This window comes from Otolemur garnettii, unplaced genomic scaffold (assembly GCF_000181295.1).
Source record: "Otolemur garnettii isolate 467f Iridium unplaced genomic scaffold, OtoGar3 scaffold00001, whole genome shotgun sequence".
Lineage (NCBI taxonomy): Eukaryota > Metazoa > Chordata > Mammalia > Primates > Galagidae > Otolemur > Otolemur garnettii.
In genome coordinates this window covers 26,377,320-26,396,481 of record NW_003852396.1, presented here as the reverse complement: position 1 = coordinate 26,396,481, position 19,162 = coordinate 26,377,320, and the positions used below count along the sequence as shown (strand labels likewise).

General features: G+C 37.6%; 1 protein-coding gene across 1 annotated transcript in view; it reads left to right on the top strand.

Moving 5' to 3' along the window:
• UVRAG (UV radiation resistance associated) overlaps positions 1–19,162 on the top strand; it is a 322,439-nt gene that overhangs the window by 242,986 nt on the left and 60,291 nt on the right. The window contains exon 13 of the mRNA XM_003780887.2: positions 5,157–5,235. Within this exon, the coding sequence (XP_003780935.1) occupies positions 5,157–5,235 (79 nt within the window). The remainder of the gene's footprint in view (positions 1–5,156; positions 5,236–19,162) is intronic.

Below are 19,162 nucleotides of genomic sequence, written 5' to 3'. Positions count from 1 at the left end.
AAAAAAAAAAAACAGTGGCAGATAAATCAGGCCCACAGGCATTAGGCATTAGGTCACGGTAGGCCTCAAAAGCTAGACAGAGGAGGGAGTTGAAAAAACAGTAACTGTTTATGAATCAGGGTTGAGAAGTAACATGAAAAAAGCCTAACTTAAGAGAAAATAATTTATATTTGTATCATGCTTTGCATTTTCAATGTGCTTTCACAGTCTTTGGTGGTGTGTTATACCCTTCTTTATGAAGGAAGCCGGGAAGTGGATAGTTTCTCCACTTTACAGCTTAAGAACTGAGTGTTAGAGCAGTTATATGTACCCAAGTTTATGTAACATGTAAGTACATAATGGAGCTAAAACTAGAAAAACACTGTCTTTCCTTTTATAATTTAATTTGTTTAAACCTATATTAGGCTGCCTGAAATCAATTTGGCAATGATATGGAGAATGAATTGGCATTAAGGATGCTGGCCAGGAAGCTGTTGTGGTAATCAGATTTGATAAGAGCTTAAACCATTTGTTCTCAACTGAAGGCAATTTTCCCCTCTCACTCAGGCAACATTTGGCAATGTTTGAAGACATTTTTAGTTATCACATCTGAGGATGGGGTGCTGTTGGCTTTCAGTGGGTAGGGGATAGAGGATGCCATCCCTGCTTAACATCCTACGGTGCATGCATTGGACAGCCTTTGACAGCACAGAATTATCTGCAGTGACAGTGGGAATGGAGCAATAAAGTTTCAGAGGGAAAATGACTTGTCAACTTGGTAAATCTCTGCATATATAAAAGGCAAATAGGTGGGTACAAATTGCATGTCACTCTGAGTAATTGGTAAAGTTGTGATGGAAAGTATGCTGAATGTGAGATAAAGTGTTGGCCTCAGAATGTAGTGAGCATATGTTGTTACATATTCTACAAAGTCAGTAGGGAAATAGATCCTATTACATACAGTAAAAATTTCTGAATTACTGTTAACGGCATCCATATCCTCATATACATCGCCATTAAAGAACTAGATCTGGGTGTGAGACTCTGAAGGTAAAGGCAAGCAACTATCCCCAGCTTGGGATCCTTTGTGAAAATATCTTGAGTTGATGGGGAAAGGGTAGTGCTTATCATAGTTTTATCTCTTTAAAATATTTAAAGACTCAAAATCAGTTTTCTTTTACAATTTTTTTCCAAGTTGAGAGTGGCATATTCTTCATGCATTACATCTGTGTGGGTGTATTTATATATATTAGTTTTTAAAAATTCGTACTCTTAGCCTGTACATAAAAATTTCTTTTTCCTACACATCATTTACCACCTCTTCAGTAGGTCTACTTTGCAGTCTTAGCTGATCCCTATCTTGATGACCCTGGACTGAAATATAGTCTAAATGAATTTATATTCAGTATATTTGGTTTTATTTATTCAGAATTATAAAACCTTGGAAGAGAAACCACGTGTCATCTAGCACAATGGGTCATCCGATATTTGATTCATCCTGTGTACAGTTTCTAGGGTTACCACAAATTTGATGACTCAAAACAGCAGAAATTTGGCCAGAAGTCCAAAATCAATGCATCAGCAAGGCCACATTCCTTTCTTTACCCTTCCCAGCTTCTGGTGGCTCCCTGACTCTGGTCTCTGCCTCCATCTTCACATGACCGCCTCTTCTTCCCTTTGTCTCTATTCTGTATATTCCTCAGCAGTGACACTTACTGGATTTAGGGCCCACCAGCATACTCACAGTTGATTTCATCCCATAATCTTTAATTATTTTAGACTCTTTCTCCAAGTAAGATCACATTCACATTCACAGGTTCCAGGCATTAGGATATGGATAAATTGTTCAGCCCACTATATATCTCCTGAATATATGTCCATTATTTACTGTTGCCCTTCTCTGATTGTCCACCTCTACCCAAGATCTTTTGGATTTTGAATAACTCTGTGATGAAATCAGTCTTCCATACCATTCAGTTTGGTGCTCCCTGTCTGAACCCAGGCAGAACAAATCCATTTCTTTCCTCTTTATAAGTCGTTTCTTGTCCCCGAGACTAATGTCCTCCAGGCTAAACACTTCTGGTTTCTTCAACTATTTCTCTCAGTGCTGTGGCTCCCATTCATTCCCTAGTCATGCTCTGTGTACTTCTCTAGATGAGAGGCAATAGAAAGAACAGTGAATCTGTCATTACAGACCTAATATTGAGGCCCTGTCTCTTCTACTCACTAAGTGGGCAACCAAGGGAAATCAGTTTCTTTTAAATAAGAATAACACTGGGTTACTCCACTTCATGCCTTTTATAGGCATGAAGAAACTACCAAAGTTCTCTGTAAACAAAACCTATCCGTAAGGTTACAATTATTTGTCTCTATAATTGTGTGAAATACTATAACTCCCGAAACAGAACACAGGTCTCTCGGTATAGTCTAGTACAAAGTAGTTGTCACTAGCACATTCCACAGTTTAGCTGCTCTGCTCTGTTAATGCAGTCTGCGATCACATTAGCTTTTCTGGTAGTCATGTCATAATTCTTAACTCATGTTGAAATTGCTGTAGACTAAAGAGCTCCAAATCCATTCACACCATCATTTTTTCTCTTTCAACTAGTTGTGTATAGAGTGTTTACTAGTAACAGTGCTATACACTTGACTACAGAGGCAAAAGAGGGACAAAATACAACTTGTTTCTACCCTTTGGGAACCTGTAGTTTACCAGGAGAGACACAGGTTAACCACATACATACAGTGAATGTAAATTAGAGACAGACTGGATAAAGACAGCAGCATTGCAAACTGCCCTAAGCCAATTCGATAGTTTACGATGATAAGGTTATTTACACTAGATGAAAGTGGGCTCCAGTAGGTGCTCTGTGTTCTTCCACTTACCTTCTCACCACCAGGTGTCAGATACAGTGACAGTAACTCTCAATGGAATTCTGTTGCACATGTAATATATTTATTGCCTTCTAATTCATTGATTTTTGACCATGTAGAATCAGTGAATTTTTAAACAATTTGGAGGTATAATTTACTTTAAAAATAATTTAATATTGGACAGCTTAATTGAATGTAATAATAAATGATATTGAGTCTTCATAGGAAGTATTTAATTCATCATCTATTTAATGTAATGTTCCTTTAATGAGTCCTCTTTGTGGTGTTCTGGACATTTTTCTGGTTGTATCTGAATGACCATGTTCTTACCTAAACTTTACACAGTTTGCTAATGTGATTTTCCATCTACGTTGAAATGACGTGCCATTGATTTGTATCTTAAGTCCTGATGATAATAAGTTTTAGCTTTTAAAATGGATTACACTTCTCTAGATTGTTTGATAGATCTGTAAGTCCATGTATTTTTGCAAAGTAAGATGGATATGTGATAGTTATAAGCTATTACAGTATTCAACTTGAAGTGACTCATTAAGAATTTGAAAATAATATAAAATGTGAATTCTGTCCTAATATTAATCTGTCTTAGTATTGCCCTATTTGAATCTGTGGCTCTAAAAACTCTTTAGATTTGTTTTAATCCAAAGATCTTCCTGTAAATAAGTCCCAGTGAAGTCATAATACAGTCAAATGTCATGAGATCCATTTTTTAGGAATGTAGAGTCTTGGCTTTCACTGTATGCTGATCTCAATTTACCCTTCCAACACACAAAAAACCATTCCTAGATTTATAACTTGAAAATGGAGAGAGCTGTGGATTGGAGGGCTATTCAGATAATCTACATTTGATGGCTCATAGAAAAACAATTGCGCAATATGGAACTTCGGGCCTGTATCATCTAACATACCCCTGTTGTTGTATCTTTGCTAATATGTATTTTCTAAGCAGCCTACCCCATATGATTTTGAATGATTCCCAGACACCTTGCAAAAGCCTGGTGCTGTACTTTGCTTATCCTGAATTTGCTATGCTGTCATTTTTATGCATCTCAATTTGGGACCAAACCACATGTCCTAGTTTATTTTTATTGTTTCAATTAAATACAAAGCTATATCTTCTTGATGGGTGTATGAAGCATTTGGTATTCCTTTAGTAGAAAATAAGTACAGTTCATGGCCTTGCTCACTCCCCAGTGCCTATAATTTTACAGTGCAAAAATATGTACCTTTTGGATACTATATAACCAACAGCTCTTGAGAATTTAACATAAGCTTTTAAATTCTATTTCCTTTCTTTTATTTCCCTTGAAAACAATATCCTCTAGACTTTATAGGGATGTATCTTTTCCTCAGCAATTAAAAGACAGTTGAAATTAAGAATATCCAGTAATTGTCACCTAGCATTTGTTTCAATAAAATTATTTTTTTCCTGAGAGTAATTGTATATTGCAAAACTAAGGAAGACAAAGTTTTCTTCTTGACCCTATCTAAGTAGTGATTGTGTTTGTAGAAAAATCTGTTTCAGATGATAAAATTTGTATTTGATCTTGAGAATCCGAAAAATGGCTGTAGACTCTAGGAGTGCTCTGACCTTTCCTTCTTTATTTGCAGGGGTAAGTGAAGCTTATTCCCTAAAATAATTCATCATCTTTATGAAAATCCATATCTCATGCCTTTGAGAAAATCCATATCTCATGCTCTGGTCAGGCAGGTTAAAATGAGAAGTCATTTATAAGAGCTTTGTGGCATGAGCACATTGCCTTAGAGAAGTAGTATCCAAAGAACCATCACTATAGAGGTGAATGAATTTTGGCTCATACTGGCATTACTGATTTGACTAGCCATCTTCAAAGAAACAGAAATCCTGTATATTGCTTCTAAGTCTAATTTTAATTTCTTCTTAATCTTCCTCTCCCATGTAGGAAATTGAGATACAAGTCCAAGGAAAAATTTGGGAGATCTTAATCTTCTCTAATGTGGCAAGCTCATGGTATATAAATAAGAAACAGTGGCTTCCATTCCTTGGGGGTCATTGGGTCACTCTATTACATATTAGTCTCTTGTTTTTGTGACCTATATACTTTTTCCTTTGAGTGAAGGCACCTATCATTCTGACTTGCCTCACAGTATGAAGATGATAGTCAATTACAGTGACTATAGCCAAATGATTTAGCCCAGTTCTTCAGATGTTTGTGCTGTATCAAAGAAAATAGCCTCTGTCAACAACTTGGAGGTTGTATTTACTCAGCTTTGGAAAACTTCTGATCCTTCTTTACCTTTCTTAGGTTTCCACTGTATCCAAAAGGAGGGGAGAAGTTGCAATTTGATTATGGTGTCTATCTTCTGAACAAAAATATAGCACAGGTAAGTAATTCCTTCTTCACTCCTCTCCTACTTCCCCCATACAGCCTACTTCTGCAGATTGCTAACTCTTTCTTCATAAAATATACAGTGGATCCTTTTATTTATTCAATCACATTAGTAATAACAGAGTTCTTTTTTCTGTGCCATTATTATGACTACAGAAAAGCCTCTGCAGCTTGACTGGAAATAACTTTCTTCTCTTAGACCACTTTGAGGAGTCATTTTGCATTGTTATTTATGAAGTAAAAGTAGTGTCTTTGCAGGCCCTTCCTGGTCTCCTCACTTTATTATTCAGGGCCCAAAGGAACAGACCAAGCACATGTCCTTCAAACCCATCTTGGGTTTTTGTGGCACTGTCAACATTAGGTCAGTTAATTTCCTGCTTGAATAATGTCTTTCCACATGCCATAGTAAGACTGTCGGATGCCTGCCTTGGTATTTTCCTGAATGAATTATGCAGCATTTCTTCAACACTTTAAGAGGAAGATGTTCCATAAATTTCGGGTTTAAAAGAAAACTAGCATCCTTTATTTGTTTTTATAAATAACAAATGTTTTGTTTTGTTTTTATTTGGACATCTGCCCAACTGGATTACCACATGGATGAATAACCATAAGTTGCTTGTTATTTAAAATTACTATCAGCTATATCCCTAGACCTTCCGTTTTATCGAAATAATAAGATTTGTGATGCTTTTGCTTTTATGAGCCTGAGTCACCTTCTACCCAAATAAAGCTAAAGACTTGCTGAACAGTTCCCTTATTCATGTCTGATCAATCTGAAATGACTGCTCTATCTAGTGTTATCTTTGCCTTTCATCCCTAAGCCGTCCTCAGTCTAATGGTGGGTTTTTTTTTAATTTGGTGTTTATTAAGATTGTTACCCTCTTCTGAAATGGAGTCAGATTTCTAGTTTGAAGCCCTCAGTTAATCCTTTGCTTCGTAACCTCACACTTGCTGTCTCAGTCCCACTGCGTTTACTGTTACTTCCACCGCGGCGCCGGGCAAGCAGCCTTGCTCTCACCTTTCCATGTGCCATTCTTCCCACAACCAAGGCTTTCCCACTCTCCATTTTTGGCAGATAAGTATTTCAGTCAAAAAAACGGCTGCATAGCTCACACTCTGCTGGTCACAGTCATGTCATACCATGGAAAAGGCAGTGCCTAGGCAGAAATGGTCAAGAAATGCCCAGACTAAGCTGGCACTGAGGAAGAAGTAAATTAGAAGACATCTCCCGTGAAGTCAGCCTTGGTAGAGAGAGCATTTGGATACTGCAGGTTACAGAGCCTTAGAGTAAAATTGGTATCATTTAATAGATACCAATTTCTGATCTGAGTTCAGAACTTGTCTTTTTGCCATATTTTCTATTTCGTATTCTAGGCACATAGGTTCTGAGGTTAGAAGCTTCCAAGTGAAACCTGCTCCTGCCCAAAACCTGGATTTCTTCATAAATCCAGATTCAAACACACACATATACACACACAAATGCACAGATATACATACACACAAACACACACACCTCTTTCTTCTCAAGAGCCCGACAGGAATACTAAAGAATGCTATAAAGAGTTGCTAAGATGCCAAACACGGTGGCTCGTGCCTATAATCCTAGCATTCTGGGAGGCTGAGGCAGGTGGATTACTCTAGCTCAGGAGTTTAAGACCAGCCTGAGCAAGAGCAAGACCCCGTCTCTACCAAAAATAGAACAAACTAGCTGGGTGTTTAGGACAAAAAAAAAAAAAAGGAGTTGCTAGGAATACCCTAGCTTGCTTTGAGAGCATGACCAAGATGGAGGCTAACTATGACCAGTGGAAAACTTAGGAAAGTCATCCCTTCACATCAGACTATTAGCTCGAGCACCTTTTGTACCTACTTGGAAGCACTTCCCACATGGTCTCTGACTTTATTCTTAACTGTAAGATCACCAGTATGCTGAACTAGTTTTATTCATCTGTTTAAGAAATGGATTGCTTCTATTATAGTAGTTTTGTATCCTTTTCAACTTTATACTGTTTTTGAAAATTAAAGAATTGTGCCTGAGCTCATAGCTTCCAGCCTAGTCTGAGCCAGATCTCACCTTTAAAAATAGCCAGGCGTGTGGTGGGTGCCTGTAGTCTCAGCTACTTCGGAGGCTGAGGCAAGAGAATCGCTTGAGCCCAAGAGTTTGAGGTTGCTGTGAGCTATAACGCTACGGCACTCTACCAAGGGTGACAAAGTGAGACTTTGTCTTAGGAAAAGAAAAGAAAATTAAAGAATTGTGTGTGTGTTTAAGATCAATAGAGTTAACCACCTGTAAGGAGCAGGTTCTTGCTATCTGGTGTGTTTTAATCACTATTGGTGCAGTTTTAAAAGGAAGGTACAATGAACTACTAAAACCAGACTTTCTTATATTTTAAAATCTAATCAGGAAGTGCCTTCTGAGCATTAAAAAAAAAAAGTCTTAGCAAATCTGTGACCTTTACTTTTTTTTTTCTTTTTTCTTTTTTCCTGCATCAGCTCTGGCTGTGCCAGCTCTTGCTATTTCTTGGAGAAGGTTTCATTTTGTCTTTGACCTTACTCCCACCACTTATTCACATTTCCATTTGTAACATATCAAAGAACCATTAAGTATGATGACTTCTTACCAAGTATGATAGCAATAAGATATTTCCAGGTTTTGAAGTTTTATTTTTATATACATATATACTAATACATGTTATCAAAGGCAAGTTTGTCTTCTCAGCCAGTCTTATTTGCACCCCATCGCTAGAGATGTGAACAAATCATAAAATGGCCTCACCTCAGTAATTTATAAGCCACGTTAGTGGAGGTGGATGAAAGCATTGGCATGTGCTAAAGTGCCAGAGAAAAAGGAGTGAAGTCATTTAATACTGCATCCATAACTTGGTCGAGGATTTGAATAGTCAATAGGACCTTTCATCATAACCAGAAGTAGTAGTAAAACCACTTTTTTGATGGAGGAAATGACAGAATTTAGTAATATTTGTTACTTCAGTATTTGGGATCAGTCCAGCCTAAGTTTTGAAAGCACAAGCTTAGAAAGACAGGCCTTCAAGTAGAAATCCTCAAGTGTTGTGTGAAGAGCTGAGAGCACTGGTGGGGCCCACTTGCCCTCTTGATGTCAGTCCCGCCTGAAGGTGTGTGTGTGTGTGTGTGTGCTGGATTAGGGATAGAAAATGTGTAAAAGCCAAAGGCCTGTTTCCAGCGTCATTTACTAACATTTGTCAAGTGCCAGCCCGTGGTTGGAAATAGCCTTCCTTGTTGTCAGCACGTAAAGCTGTAGGAATGGACCTGCCAAAATTCAGATGCAGTGTAACTGACATTGATTTTGAAAACCAGGTCCTGCTATAATTGTCAGTAAGTTTATATGTTAAATTAGAATTTGCGGAGATAGCAGTAGTTTGCTTTTAATTCTCCCAGCATAAAAAGTAATAAAACAAAAATTATGAAAGTTTTACTTTGTATTTGTAGAGAGCATTATTGTTTATAAACTATTTGCATATATAGTCATTTGATCCTCATCATCATCATACAAGGTGAAATGGGCAGATAATGTGAAATGGATTTGAAGACAGTTTGCTGGTAACATCTGTCACTCCAGTGTGACATCACAGAATTTGATGGGTTGGGCAGAGGTCCCCTTCCTTCCATATGCTTCATTGTTCTGTGTATTTTCACCCTAAAAGTGTACTAAATCAAACAAGATGATATCCCAAGATAGAAAAGGAAGTAAAAATTCCTTGAGAGCAGAGATAGTAACTGTTTTACACGTCATGATATTTCTGTTAGTGAGCATTCCATTAGCAATACCGGAAATGCTAAGTTCGAAAGAGATGTTTAAAAATAAATGAATAGTGATAGGCACCATCACACAAGAAACTAAGATCTAGAAAAGTTGAGTGACTGGAATGGACAAAGAAATTTATATATAAAGTATGTACATATACACACATAATAGAATATTTATCCAGCCTCTAAAAAGAAAGACATACTGCCATTTGGTAGAACATGGATGACCCTGCAGGACATCATACTAAGCAAAATAGGCCAGACAAAGAAAGAAAAATATTGTTTGACTGGGCACAGTGGCTCATACCTGTATCCTAGGACTCTGGATGGCCAAGGTGGGTGGATTGCTTGAGCTCCGTAGTTTGAGACCAGTATGAACGAGAGTGAGACCCCCACCTCTACTAAAAATAGATAAACTAGACAGGTATCACAGTGGGCACCTATAATCCCAGCTGTTTGGAAGGCTAAGGCCGGACAATCGCTGGAGCCCAAGAGTTTGAGGTGGCTGTGAGCTGTGATGATGCCGTCTCACTGTACCCAGGGTGACAGGGTGAGACTCTCTGTCTCCAAAAATAAAAAAGAAAGAAAGAAAAGAAAAATATTCTTTGATCTCACTTGTATGCAGAATCTTTAAAAAAAAAAACTTGAGTAAATAGTTGAATAGAGTAGGACGGTAGTTACCAGTGTTGGGGCACAGGCAGAGAAGGAAGTAAAAGGATATGAGTTTGCAGTTATATAGGATGAATAGTAATACTGTATTGTATCCTGAAAATTTGCTAGGAGAGTAGACTTTAAATGTTTTTATGACACAAGAAAAATGAGTAAGTTAATTTATTTGACTGTAGTAATCATTTCACTATGTGTATGTATCATTTCACAACATGTTTAAAACATGTTATATATCTTAATTATATACAATAAAAAATTTTTCTAAAAAAAAGTGCAATGGCTCACGCGTGTAAGAGTAGCACTTTGGGAGGCCAAGCTGGGAGAATCACTTCAGCCCAGGAGTTCAAAACCAGCCTAAACAACGAAGCAAGATCCTGTCTACAGAAAATGAAAAAATTAGGCAGATGTGGTGACATGTGCCTGTTTCAGCTACTCAAGAGACTGAGCTAGGAAGATTGCTTGAGCCCAGGAGTTTGAAGTTGCAGTGAGCTCTGATGGTTGCAGCTCTGATGATGCATTCTAGATAAGGCAACAGAGCGAGATTCTGTCTCAAAAAAAGTAAAAAGTTAAGTGACTTGCTTAAAATTGGTTAATTTGTTTGCTCAGTAGTGTATGTTGGACATCTCTTGTGTGCTCTGTATACTGAGTTAGGTTGCAGTGGGTAGAGGAATAAATAAGATACATAAGCATCCTGATCTCTGCCTTATTAACAAGCCAGACACAAAAGGACAAATATCATGTGGTTCCCCTTGTATGAAATATCTAGAATAGGCAAATTCATAGAGATGAAAGGTAGGTTAGAGGTAACTAGTGTCTGGGAGAAACTGTTGCTTAAAAGTTACAGATTTTCTTCTTGGGATAATAGTTTTAGAAATAGATAGTAGTAATGGTTGAATAACATTATGTGTATAATTAATGCCACTGAGTTGTACACTTAAAAATGATTAAAGTAGGGAGGCGCCAGTGGCTCAAAGGAGTAGGGCACCGGCCCCATTACTGGAGGTGACAGGTTCAAACCTGGCCCTGGCCCAAAAAAAGTACAAAAAAAAAAAAAAATGTAAAAATGATTAAAATAGCAAATTTGAATTTAAATGAGTGAATTAATTATGTGATATGTGAATCCTATCAGTAAAGCTGGAGTTGTTTTGTTTTGTTTTGTTTAGACAGAATTTCTCTCTTTCTTGCCAAGCCTGAGTGCTCTGACATCATAGCTCACAGCAACCTCAAACTCTTGGGCTCAAGTGATCCCCTTGCCTCTGCCTCCGAGTAGTTAGGACTATAAGTACCCACCACAATACCTGTCTAGTTTTTCTATTTTTTTGTAGAGACTGGGTCTCACCCTTGCTCAGGCTGGTCTCGAACTCCAGAGTTCAAGAAATCTACCCACCTCAGCCTCCCAGAGTGCTAGGATTACAGGTGTGAGCCACTGCACCTGGCCAATAAAACTGTTTTTTAAAAAGGAAAATCCTTTTTCCATTAAGCTTATAACCTAATGGGAAGAGACATACACTAAATAAACAAAGAAGATAATTTCAGATTGTGGTAAGTACTGTGATAGAAATTAACCAGGTGATATAGGAGAACCTGGACTTACTTTAGATAAAGTTGTAATAAGCTGTATTTGAGGAAGTGACTGAAGTGACTTTTACTAAGATATGAATGATGACCTACAGCCTACAGAGAGCTAGGAAACAAAGTTCCCTAAAGCCATGGGAATAGTAAGGGTAAAGGGCTTGAAGTAGGAAAGAGCTCCTTGTGTTAGAAAAACAAGTAGAAGCCTAAAGTGGCAAGTGCACAGTAGTTGAAGGGCAGAGACAAACCCTTAGAGATCATAGTAAAGAGTTTTAATTTTATTCTAAATTCACAGGGAAACCATTGAATGAACATTGTAAACAGGAAGGTGGCATGATTTGGTTTTATTTTGTTTTTTCAAAGATCATTCTAGCTACTCCAGTGGATTACAGGAGGGAACTAGAATTCAAGCTAAGTTTCCATTTAGAAGGCTATTTCAAATAAGGGTTGACGGTGACTTGGGCCAGGATGGTAGGGTAGAGATGGAAATATATTACGGGCTTTATGCCTGTAGCTCAGTGGTTAGGGCACTGGCCACATACACCAGGGCTGGCTGTTTCGAATCTGGCCTGGGCCTGCTTAAAAAAAAAAAAAAATGACAACTACAACAAAAAAATAGCCGGGCATTGTAACAGACGTGTGTAGTCCCAGTTACTTGGGAAACTGAGGCAAGAGAATCACTTAAGCCCAAGAGTTTGAGGTTGCTTTGAGCTGTGACACCACAGCACTCTACCACGGGTGACACAGTGAGACTCTGAAAAAAAAGAAATATATTATGGAATATGAACAAGCAGACTGTAGGAGATGAGGGGTAAAGGAATATCAAGAATAACTGCTAGGTTTTGTGTGTGAGCGACTGCTTGGATGATAATGGCATTCTTGAGATGGAGATGGATCCCGGAGATGAGGATGGGAACACCTAAAGATGTGTTTGGAGATGTCAAGTTGCCTTTTAGAAATATAAGTAGAGGCTCAGCACCCGTAGTTCAGTGGTTAGAGCACCAGCCACAAACACCAGGGCTGGTGGGTTTGAACCCGGCCTGGGCCTGCTAAACAACAGTGACAACTACAACAAAAAAATAGCCAGGCGTTGTGGCGGGCACCTGTAGTCCCAGCTACTTGGGAGTCTGAGGCAAGAGAATCACTTGAGCCCACGAGTTTGAGGTTGCTGTGAGCCTTGACCCTATGGCACTCAACTGAGGGTGACATAGAGAAAAGAAATTTAAGTAGAGTCATTAAGCAGACAATAGAAGATATTGGAACATATTGGACTGGAGCTCAGAGTTGGAGGTCAACAAGGAGATAGAAATTTGAGAATCATCAACCTAAAGATGATGGAAGGAACCAGATGAGATTACTCAGGGAGAGACTACAGAGCTGAAAAAAGGGAGAGACAGAAAAAGACACACATGTATGGTGGGATTTAGCCATGAGAAATCACATTTACAAGTTAAATAGAGTAGAAAGAACACGCAAAGACTGAGAGGAATGACCAGTTGGGTGGGAGAAAACAAGAAGAGAGTAATAATTTGGAAACTAAGAGACGTAAATTTTTGAATGGAGGAAGTAATCAAGTATGTCTACTTACGGGTTTATAATTAGAGCTGCCTGTGGGATTAAGGGAAGGTTCTTTTGGTTTTTGTTTGTTCAATCTGTTTGTTTTGTGGGGATATGGAGCTGTTTGTTCGTTTTGTTTTTTAAGATGGGAAATATATGTTGATGTGAGTGAGTCTTTGCTCTTTCTGCTTACTCCAAATTGCCCTTTTTGGATGCATTAAGGATGGTGGGCTCTGGATAAGGAAGAGAGCAGGGAGAAAGTCTAACTTATTATTTATCTTATAAAATGAAGACTTGATAGGCATAACTTAAATGTATAGTCATTACCATAGTTTATACCATACTGTGAATACATTTAATGTGAGGGTGGCCATTTGTATAGGAACTAAATTAGTTTAACATTTGAATAAAGTAAAGCAAGCAAGTATAGTTAAACTAAATAATTTTCTTTTGGGTTGTTGGTACTGAACCTTTAGTATATTTTATGAATAATTCCACATGAGTATGCCAACTGTACACAATCTGAGTGACAGGGATTTCTTTTCTTCCTAGAGCTGCAGTGTAATCAGTCCCTGGTTCCCGGGGGGTCCACAAGGTTTGGGAAGGCAGAAGTATTTTCATACAATATTAAGATATTTTTACCTGTCGCACTGTGTTGAGATTTGCATGAGGGTGTGAAAAACAGTGATGAGTAAAACCACTGGCCCCTTAGAACCAATCCAGGCAAAGGTACTAGGCCCAGCTGGTGGTTTTTGTCCTCTGTGACACCATAAACTCATAATTCGTATGTTTTTTTTTTAAAAATCCAGTTTCACTTAAGAATGCCCTTGATAAAAGCAGTAAAAATTATTGATGATATCAAATCTTAAACCTTGAGTGCACACCTTTTTAATAATCTGTGCAATGGAAAGAAAGTATGTCCAAAGTACTTCTGCTACATACTGAAGTGGGATGGTTATTTCGAGGGAAAGCACTTGTACAATTGAGTTGCTAACTGAACCAGCTGGCTTTTTTTTTTCTTTTTTTTTAGTTGTAGTTGTCATTGTTGTTTGGCAGGCCCTAGCTAGATTCGAACCTGCCAGCTCCGATGTATGTGGCTGGTGCTCTAGCCGCTTGAGCTACAGGCGCCGAGCCACTAGCTGCTTTTTTATGGAGCATCATCTTTCCTTGAGAGAATGACTAACAAACTATGTTTAGATATTTGGCAAACATTTTCTCAGAAGTGAACGAAATGACCCTGCACTTAAAGGAAATCAACTCTTAATGAAATTCAGGAATTTCAGAATATAGTAGAACTTCTGTAAGTTGACCACCGAAAGGACTATAGAAAACTGGTCAACATGGCTCGGCACCTGTGGCTCAAGCGGCTGAGTCGCCAGCCACATACACCTGAGCTGGCGGGTTCGGATCCAGCCTGGGCCTGCCAAACAACAACGACAGCTGCAACCAAAAAACAGCCAGGCATTGTGGCGGGCGTCTGTAGTCCCAGCTATTTGGGAGGCAGAGACAGGAGAATCGCTTGAGCCCAGGAGCTGGAGATTGCTGTGAGCTGTGATGCCACGGCACTCTACCTAGGGCAATAGCTTGAGGCTCTGTCTTAAAAAAGAAAAGAAAAGAAAACTGGTCAACATACAGAGGTGGCCAACATAAGAAACTAAGCCTACTGTACTGATATGTATATGTTACTTGTCTGGTTTATGAAAATTAGGTTTACCTTAAGGAGGTAGTCAGTGTAAAGAGGCAGTCACCTGTGGAGGTTCTACAGTAGCTTGGCATTTGCCACCCTGAAATTAGCAGCTTCCTAATCCTTAATGATGCTTCTGATAAGATTGGTAGTGATATTAAAACATGCAATTTTTAAATATTTTACAATGGGATACATCGTCATTTAAAATACATAAAAGCTCAGTGAGCCATTATTTCCCAAAGGACCACTATATGATTCTATGAAATCATATGTGAGTAAAAGATCCCTTCGGAGTACAAAAAGGACCTGTGGATTTTAATAAAATAGAATGTGAGAAGTTTATTGTTAGGGTTTCAGTCTGAAGATTCTACATTGCTACTAACCTTTAAAAAACTATTGCTTGATGAGTTTGGGAATAGTATCAAAGAAGAACATTCACAATTATTTGAAAAGGCTATGAAAATGACCTTTTCTTTTTCAGCTACATATCTGTATGAGGCTGGACTTTCTGATAACAACATGTGGGAACAAAATTAGTGTGGAAGAAAATAGGAGACTCCAGCTGGCTTCTATTAAGCTAGACATTGCAAAAGAGACTTGCAAAAATGTAAAACAATGTCACTCATCTCACAAAACTTTTGGAAAACATGCTTGTTTTTTGTTCACTATGTTTCTATTAACAAGTTATCGATTTCTGTTGGTATTTTCAAATGAATTAATAAATATCCAGAAGTTTTTCTTCATTTCAGTTTTTGATGTGGTAAATAGTGATATATATGAGCCACATAAACAAAAGCTCTTTGGGGTGCTGGGTAATTTTAAGAGCTTCAAGGGATCTTGAGACTAAGAAGTTTGAGAACCACTGCCCTAGAGAATGTGGCCATCCATATTTCCTCTGAAACTCTAAAATTGCTCATAGTCTGATAAACCAAGACACATGTGTCAGTTTCCCAGATGTGGAAACATTATGTTAGAGACCAACCAATTTGAATTCCAGTAATGCTGTGCAGTGCAAGTGACTATCCTCTTAAAAACGCTGGAAGTAATACCTTGACAGGAGAAGACAATTTATTTTTACCTCAGTTGGACATTTTCCCTTTAAACTAAAACTAGAATAACATTGTCAAAAAATATCTTTCCTGCCATGCAAGTCATGGCACACACACACACAAAATCTTTCTATGGGAAAAATAAAACAATTATAATGTATTTATGGCACTTATTTTAGAGTACACAGCCCTTTCACATGTATTATCTCTTTTATCCTCCGCAAAAGCCCTAAAAGTGTTGGTATTATCATCTTCTTTTTACATTTAGATAAACTAAGCCTCTGAAGGGTAAGTTTTTTGCTCACAGTCACACAGCTGCTAGATGACCAAAGAAATCCAGACCGTAATCATGTGACCGTAAGTTCAGGCAACCATACTTGCCACTTTCCTTTTATCAGACAGAAAGAAACATATTACATAACAAGTTTTCCCTTTTTTCTGTGGCCGTCTAAGAGCTAAGCTTCAGTTTAGCACCTTACTTGGCTTAGCATCTTTGGTAACGTCTGTCTCTTCATTTATCCTGGTAGTTTTAAAAGATTCACTTTATTATTTTTACTTGTTCAATAATGAGATTAGCCTTTTCCAAAACACCATCATGCGTGACATCCTTGGCTGGGAGGAAAATATTTAAAGAATGCACCACAACTGCAATGAAATATGCAGCGCTTAGTTCAGAGAGAGTAGGATTTAAATTCTAACTATATTTTTTATGATTAAGCCTCATGAAATGAATTATGAGCTATATGAAAAATGAATTTGGTCTGATTTTAGTTGGCATTAAAGTGACCCGCATAGCTTAAGTATAAGCTCTTTGGAAAAACGAACTCAAAAGAATTGTTATACATGGTGGACATAAAGTTCATGTACAATTTAGTATTTAAGTTCTGATACTCGCTAGGAAAAGAACATTTGAAAATTTGTGGACTTGGGATTCCAGTGAAGTTAAAATTAGTATCCTAATTCATATAAATTTATCAAGTGAAAGGCCTAAATCCTAAAATATAATAAACTAAAATAGTAATCCCAGATACTCAGGAGGCTGAGGCAAGAGAATCATTTGAGCCCAGGAGTCTGAGGTTGCTGTGAGCTGTGACACCATGGCACTCTATTGGGGGCGAGAAAGTGAGACTCTGTCTCAAATAAATAAATAAATAAATAGACTAAAATAAATGCAGCATAGCTATGTGGTTAAGAGCAAGTACTACGATTCAAGGCCATCAGGGTTCAAATCCCAGCTCTGTCACTCCAGCTATATTGTTTTGGATAAGGTATTAACCCCTCTGTGCCTCAATATCATCATCTGTAAACTGTGAATGATAATAACACCTATCTCTTAGACTTGTTATGAAGATTAGATATTTGTCAATCACTTAGAATAGTGCCTAGAACAGAACACGTGCTAAGCAAGTGTTTACTAAATATATAAAATACAAAGTGCAGTGTTTTCTCTGATGAAGAAATTTCATATTTGACAAACATGAAATGGGGTGAAAATATATGGAAGGAGACTGCAAGCTAAATTCAAGTTAAGAACAAGTAAGGAAAAGGGGAGGAAAGGTCACCTTTTTAGCTACTTTAATCAGATCACTACGTATAAGGAAGGGAAAATATTCAGACACCTTATTTGTTGACACTGAACCTTAAAGTTTCAAGTTAAAGTAATATTTTTTCTTATTATTTTCAAAATAAAAATAACTTTTTATGATTAATGATTCAATCTCAGTGTAATCTTTTAATATAGAAAATCATCAAGAAAAAATAAAAATCACCTACGATTCTAGTACTAACAATACAACCATTGTTAATATTTTGGTGAACATCTTTCTAAATATCTATGCAAATATTTAATTTAGGTTAAATAGATAAAATTTTACATAAATGGTTTTATATGGTGCATTCTGTTGTGGGTTCTGTTCTTTTTCATTTAACTATATTGTGATGATAGTTTTCTGTTGATCAGTATAGCTATGAACATTTTCTGTCCATTTGGTTCCACTGAATGGACATGCTGGAATTTGTTTCATTATTGATGAACATTTAGACCATTTCTAATATTTCCCTAATGTGAACTTCATTGCACTGAATAAGCATCCTTCTGCTGAGATCTCTGCATGTGTGTTTGGTTATTTCCTTAGGATAAATGCTTAATTGCTAGGTCAAAAAATAAATACATTTTAAAGTTCGACATATTTATGTTTTTACTCTCTCGCCAATATTTTGTGTTACTAACCTTTTCCATATCATATCGCTATGTTTTTATTTGTAGCTCTTTGGTTATTAATAATTGTTTAGTCATACATTTTATATATTTATTTGCTGCCTTATTTTGTGAATAACCCATGTACTTTTGATAAATATGCCATGTAAAAAACTACGTAGACTATAGAGATCTAAGATCTAAGGAAATAATGCATAGGCCTAGCAACTAATTGTGAAAAATTTGCTAACTTACAGACTTGTGCCAGTCTTCATCTTTACCTCCTCCTCTCCAGCTTTCTCAGTTCTCTTGCTCTATAAAGCAGTCTGTGACAGTAGGAAGAAGGCAGGACAGCTTGTGGAAGAAGCATCTAAACTCCCATCTCTCACAGCCTGACTCATTTCTTCATTCCTTTCCTCTGCTTGACACTTCTTGTCTGCTATAAAATGTTTCTTCTCTTTTATCTCTGAGTCCTATGACTGGCATGACTATCAGTTTACTCTCTGAGTGTTTCTGTGGCTTCAAGTAGGACTGATTGTTCACTAACTCTATGTCGGGTCAGGCTGGGCTCTGGGGAAACAAGGATACAGAGGACTTGGTTCCTAAGCCTGGAACTCACTTTCTAGCCAGGGTGACATTATGGTGTAGTGTGCGCAAATTAAAGAGATTAAAGATATGTGAAAACATCTTTGAAAAGTACCTCTAGAGGAATCATCCAAGCTGGGCCTTTAAGACTGAACCTGAGGGTCCAAGTTTTATAGGGAACATTCAAACCATAGTAAGTATCCACTGTGATTAAAATTTTTGTGAAGATTAGATGGCAAAGAAATACCTTTGGTATTAGTGTAGGAAGGAAAGTATGGGGTTGAATGCACACTGTGATTACAGTTATTAAAATAGATATCTTAAAGGTACCAAACAAGCTACCCTATATGTAGCAGGAGAAAATCTGCCTAGATATGTGTCAAAATTGTGTTGTATATGTTTTATGGGACCTTGGATAATCTACTTATTTTTTTGTTTCTGATTTTTTTATTGAACACATTTCTTTTTCTTTTTTGGAGACAGAGTCTCATTATGTCACCCTTGGTAGAATGCTGTGGCATCACAGCTCATAGCAACCTCAAACTCCTGGGCTTAAGCAATTCTCTTGCCTCAGCCTCCCAAGTAGCTGAGACTACAGGCACCAGCCACAACACCTGGCTATTTTTGGTTGCAGTTGTCATTGTTGTTTAGCTGGCCTAGGCTAGGTTCAAACCCGCCAGCCTCAGTGCATGTGGCCAGTGCTGTAACCACTGTGCTGTGGACGGCGAGCCTTGAACACATTGCTTTTATAATATAATGTGTGTATACATACGTACATATTTACTTGTAATTTTTTTCACATGAAACTTGGGGCCTAGTGAAG